Here is a 6275-nt window from a genome sequence, read left to right as displayed (position 1 = left end):
AAAGACTCTAAGAGTGTTATGAATTATTACAATTCATTGAATACATTATGATAACTTTACATTATAAGCTAAAGTATTATACTTAGATTATATAAGTATTATAATCTTAAAAACAGAGTAATATCTGTAATATAATTAAGCAAAAATATTTATTTTTAGTAGATAATTAATACAAAAGGCAAATTAATGTATATAATAATTAAAAACTCTATTTTTAGGGTTCTAATCTTAATAAATATATAGTACTAGTTTGTAATGTGTGTGTTATAGAAGTATAACAGATGTAAATAAAATACAAAGCAAAAGAAAATATTACAAGATCTTTTTAATTACAATTTTTTTAGCTGTCTTGTAACTAATAGTTGCCCCCTTGAAATTGAATTCCTTAAGATAATATTAGTAAAGAAAGACAAGACAAAGGTAAAAAAAACTCACATTATTAACAAAAGGCAGGTGTATAGATCCTACCAATTTCTTCTTCCCAAAACATCTTATTAGAAGGTGTAGGGTATTGTCATTACCTGACTCATGAATACCACCCCTAATAATAATAATAATAATGTTAGTAGTAGAAAAAAGTAAAAAATATAAGAACTTACACAATTTTAGCTGTTTTAATACAGCTATAACAATCTGGGAGTGCTTCCCTAAGCACTCCCAGAATTTTATCAGTACCAGCCTTACAGGACATATGTTTTGCATCCTTCATTTTGTATGTGTCTGGATTGGCCCAAAAAACAGAGGGGGGGCAGGTGTGGAGAGTACTGTGTAAGATAAGAAGTAAGTCTGGAGATCTCAGGTCAAATGCAAGTAAGGGAAGGGACTTACCAAAGGTAATTGTGAATGCAAGTTGTTGGGAGTGTGTGTGTACAACTGTAAAGCAAAAGGAATGCAAGCATGTTATTAAAGTCAACATTGAGCAAATTATTGACAGAGGATTGAGAGTCATTACTGTTTGTTACAGAGCCAAGTCTGAGTGAAAGTGTGTCTGGAGAGTACTGTGTGAGGCTGCAAATGGTACTCAGTGAGTTTATCAAAGTCAACATCAAGCAGATTATTGACAGGGGATTGAGAGTCATTACTGCTCATTACAGAGCCAAGCCTGGGTGAAAGTGTGTCTGGAGAGTGCTGTGAGAGACAACAAAGTAAGCAAGATAACAAAGCAAGAGATACAAGCAGTGTGAACAGCCAGAAGACCTTGATAAAGCTGTTGAGTTATGCTGTACTGCTTACAAACTTTAACCTAATAGCTATCCTTATTGTTCCAAGTCTCTAAACAATCTTGTAAATTCTGTATATGCTTGAATCAGGCAGTAGTAGTGTATTAAAGATTACCAACAGACATATAATGCAGCAAATAGAGTATGGTGACAGTAATGAAAGAATCTGTAAAAACAGTAGTAACACATATAGCACTCTCTATCCTACAAACTGTGAGAAACTGTGTAATAGTGGTGAAGTCAAGGATTGCTCCAAAGAATGCTATAGTTAGTACAAACTGAGCCAAGATGGAGGCATAGATAGCACCTGTTAAAAGAAGATTCATTTTGCTCACTGTAAAAGTTGGTAAGATGGTAACAAGGAATCAGCCTAGTAGAATACTCACAGTACCATATTCAATTAGCAAAAACAGTTGTACAGATGATCAACAGATTGTCATTTGCTACATGTGACCATAAAATTACCTTATATGTAAATAGTGTGTCTAATATTCACTACAGGTCTGTATAACCATCTGATTCACCTTCCTCATTGTTCTGTTCTTCACTTTCAAGATCCTTGTCATTACTATTAGTCTCCTCCTCCTCTTCTGATACTTCACTATCCATCTTGTTATTGTTTTGTTCTTGTAGTGTGTTATGTAGTAGGTAGCTATTTAAATGCCACATACTTTTGTGTCTGATTCCTCCACCTTAATAGTGTATGAACATGTCTCTATCAACAAATCTGTAGTAAATTGGACCAAAAATGACTCAGTATTAATATGTTCCAAATTTGAAAGCCTCAACAACATGCTTACATGTTTACAAAGTAAAATTTGTAATCTTCATTCTTATCTTCAGGTCAGCAAGCAAGGGATGGAGGCAAGAGTGTCTGGACAGTACTCTTAGAGAATTGTAGGATTAGATGAGCACCTTGAAGAATAAGGTCCAGGTTAATGAATCCAAAGGCACTAGGATCTGTATGACAATAGAATTGCAATCAAGGGAGTTGTCTCTCAACAAACAAGCCCTTCTTATTGACTTTCATCCAGTGAACCCAAGCAAAATTGAGCCAATTAAAGTTTTGGAAGTTAGGGTTGGCCCCTGGACCTATATAGCTGACCTCTGTATGAAAAAGTCTGATTATTCGAGTGTAAATGTAGGGATGTTTGGTGTTATCCAATAGTAACATGATATCAGCATACATCTGTGGATTGAGTGAATCTTGGGCTCTCCTGACATTGTAGGTTGTGTAATTGATGTGTAGCACCTTGAGACAGAAAAGCTTGTCATTTTTTATACAGAGGCTGTATAGCTTGTCTATAGTGAAGGCCTTGTCTTCCTGTCTTGAGAGAATGTGTCCAAGCAGGTGCTTACAAAGACTTGGCAGGAAATTCTAGCAAGTGTGTAATGTATCAGTGCTTGTATATGTGAAATAGAAAGAGGAGACCAATAATGTACTCACCTGTAAAGCTGGGTCAGAATCATTATCTGAAAGCTACTAATAAAGATGGATAGAATCCTTTTTTAATACTACCATGTTATAATGGACTTCAAGATCCCTTGGCTTGATAGGATCCCCAGATCCATCATTAAGGCTGATACAAGAATTAATCTCACATATCTTACAGGTCCTACCCTCTAGTTGTGAAACTGCCTTTGTAGCATCTTGCTTGTTTGTCCTAGCATACATGTATTTGAGTCTCCTATGCTGAGACTCCCCCTGTGAAGATACACAATCAAGATAAGCATAGAGAGTGTATTGTAAAGTAGACACTTAACAATTTGTGTACTGTATGAATCAGTTGTACCAAATCAACAAATGGCAGAAGTATATACACTAAGAGAATAAAATTTCAGTGTATTAATGTTGAGTGTTTTAGTTTTCACACTAGATCTGATTGTTTTTGTGTCCAGTCCCTTTACCTTACCCTTATTGAGTAGGGCAGCTTGACAATGTTCTTAAGTAGTAATCTCCTTTGAGAGTTTGTGTGTATTGTAGGCTAAGTATACAGTCTTCTTAAAGCATTGTACCTGGTATCCCAGCAATGTTGTTGTCTCTCCAAGGAACCAAACTGTAGTCTCTGTATGAATGTAGAGCTTTGTAAGTGTATGCTAGGTTGCTAAGATGAATAAAAGGTCAAGGACCACTTTATTATATTTCTTTAGTAGTAAATCCTTGAAGGCCAGTATAGCACACTAGGTAATACACATCCTATTGTAGTGCATATATATTAATAGTCTTGAGGGAGGCACTTACCTGTAGAATATCTTCAAAGTCTCTGGCTGCAATTTTTTTCATTACAGACATATTTCCAGAAAATCACTAGATTGTATCCATTCCAAATGTAGGAGTACAGTAATACCTAAAATATAATGAATATATCTAAATAGATGACAGTAAGGCAATTGATGAGGCTGTAACATAGATGCTTACCTCCTATTAAGCATTGGTATACTCTCTCCTCCCTGTACAAAAAGAATGTACAAGAGGTGGGTAAATATTACTTTCCAGACCCCCAGCTCAAATTTGTGTATAGGGTCTGAGACAAATAAGTCAAAGAAATTGAATCTGTGCTTGCAAAGTACAGAAAAAGTGTTCTATAAAAATAAGATAAGTGAGTAATGAGGAGCATTACCTGGATAGCAACAGTTCACTTACATTAACTAGTATGAGGGATCTGTCCTTAAGGAGATTTTTTATCCAGGTAGATTCTACAGGCTTCCCTAATTGAAAAATCCACTGTTGTACCCTAGAAATCTTCTCTTACTGTACTGTATTATCAATATGTTTGCAAGTTTGTCTTTGTTGATTGGCTCTGGTACCAAGCATATGGTTGAATTTGGTTGGCATAATATCTGTAGGGCTTGAGAATTTGCCTAAAACACACAAGCTAGTAATGAGCATCCTGTAGTAATGTTCAGTTATCCTTGTGTAAATTGAGGTAAAGATTGTAGTGTATGCAAACAAGAAGATAGCAAATAGATACAAGACATACTTCTCAGGGTAGTCTGCTGAGTAAAAAGCAAACCTTAGGAAGAGTCTACATAATTTTCCATCCAAGCAGTTGAATAGAATACCAGAGCTGTATGCCTTAAGAATTTCAGGCTGTAAGAGGATATGGGACAAGACAGCTTGAAATAGTTTGTACTTTAAGTGAGTGAGGAGTTCTGAAGATGCAGATCATTCATAAACCTCATTATATGTATCTTGAACTGATGCTGAGAGCTTTATCAATGTAAATACTGTATGTTAGGACATGTATTACAAAGAAAAGTAGAAATATAGAAGGAATGTACTCACTGAAGGAATATATGCTAGATAATAGCAAGCTGTCTACAAAGATTTACAATGTATGTACTTAGATTAGCCTCCAAAGTAGATGTATATTAGCCAAAGTGATACAGAACTGAAATTTGCAAGATGTATTGAGTCTGAATAGAGAATAAGAGGAAGTACAAAGTTTTCAGCACTGTCTTACATTGGAAAGCTTTGTACTTCTTTGTAGGCTTCCAACCAATAATCCAAGCAATATAGTTCACCATAAATGTGTTCAGGAGGGGAGTCATACTTAAGAAAGAGGAGAGATAATTAAGAGTCAGCAGAAAGTTTGCTATACAGCTCTAATACTATACATACTGTTAGTCTCCAAAGCTCCCTGTAAGGTATATAATGAAAAGGAGGAGAACAAGGGTTGTCTAAGGCTTTGAAGATTGTTGTTAGTAAGGGCTAGTAGTGTATTCCCCTGACTTTGAATTCAGGAGCTCTTTCTTTGCCCCCAGGCCACTTCTTGTTGTCTTTAGGAGGTAGCTTAATCTTAACTAATCCTTTGTGCTAGTCATCAGAATGGGAAGACTTGGGGGAATCATTATTGTAGTGTAGACTGTCAATGTATGAATTCTCCCACCTTGCTCTATAGTCTACTAAGTCTAATAGCTTGAAGTCTGGATGAAGTAAGACTTTGTGTACAAGGACATCCAGCTTGTTATTTGTCTTTTCTTTCACTTCACAATTTGCCCAGCTTGTTAAAAGGTAAGTTACTACATTATTAAACAGTACATATTTATTAGTGATAAGTTTAGAGAGTGAGGATGTTTGAGTCAGAGTATCACCTACAGAAAGTCTAGGTAAGTTGTATAAGTCCTTAAGGTTGAGCATCTTGTCAGGGAAGTTATCTGGCAAATCTGGGTACTCTTGAAGCAACTTGTATTTGTTTGGCTCAGACAAAAAGAGCCTCCTTCTTGTTCCTTACATGATTTCTAGAGTTGCTAGAGTTAGAGAGGGGACTCAAGGTAGTAGAGAAGGAAGCTGAGATAGTATGAACTCAAGAAGGTGTGGAAGAGATACAGTAGGAAGTACAGACAAGTTTGAAGTAGATGGTAGGAGATCTGTAAATCACTTTAGTAGTTGTTTCTTACATTTAGTTCCTTCAGGAAACTTAAGAGGCTCATCAAATAGGGCTGGAACAGTCTGAGTATTATTCTCTACTTTGAATGCCTAGGTCTCAGCTACACAAAATGGTGAGCATTACCTAAGAATCAAGATACTATTACACATACCTAACCTCATTCTCTTTTTCACTTTGTTATTTGACTCTCTAATACATTTTAGAGAGTTCAGACCACTACTTGTATCAACACAATAATTGTAATGGATTGCTTGTACATTCTTCTTCTTAAAGACCTTACTACAAGCCTTACAAACAAAGGAAGACATCTTAAAGAGTTAGAGAAGTACAGTCTAGTCTGACATATGCCTTTGAATGTCTGCTTTACTAGTATCTGACATACAGAGGTTCACAATGAGATAGATTAATATTGGTGATCTTTACTAACTAGGACTGAGATTTAGATACAGTAATATGTACTACCACTGTTAGTACTCCCTCACAGTAGTGTAATTTACAGATATGCTTGCTGTGACAGTATATGTGTCTATACAGCAAACTACAGAAGAATATTGAAGCTCATATTAGCCCTTCTCAATTTACTTCCCTTACTACCTTGTACACAGGTTGTAGCACAAGTCTGAGACTGTACTAGCCTGAGAGTACTCTAGAAAGTAGTAAGAAT

The 6275-nt window shown here is 35.7% G+C and overlaps 2 protein-coding genes across 2 annotated transcripts; both read right to left on the bottom strand.

Moving 5' to 3' along the window:
- Positions 1-2202: 2202 nt before the first annotated feature.
- Positions 2203-2598, bottom strand: FOMMEDRAFT_91376 (uncharacterized protein; the record flags this gene model as incomplete). The annotated part of the gene is made up of 1 exon (XM_007269274.1): positions 2203-2598. A coding segment is annotated over one exon (396 nt), but the record flags the coding sequence as incomplete, so codon positions are not given.
- Positions 2599-3969: 1371 nt separating this feature from the next.
- On the bottom strand, positions 3970-4383 carry FOMMEDRAFT_91246 (uncharacterized protein; the record flags this gene model as incomplete). The annotated part of the gene is made up of 1 exon (XM_007269273.1): positions 3970-4383. A coding segment is annotated over one exon (414 nt), but the record flags the coding sequence as incomplete, so codon positions are not given.
- Between the last annotated feature and the right edge of the window lie 1892 nt (positions 4384-6275).

The sequence above is a fragment of the Fomitiporia mediterranea genome (assembly GCF_000271605.1).
Source record: "Fomitiporia mediterranea MF3/22 unplaced genomic scaffold FOMMEscaffold_9, whole genome shotgun sequence".
NCBI lineage: Eukaryota > Fungi > Basidiomycota > Agaricomycetes > Hymenochaetales > Hymenochaetaceae > Fomitiporia > Fomitiporia mediterranea.
This window is presented reverse-complemented; position numbering and strand designations above follow the sequence as displayed.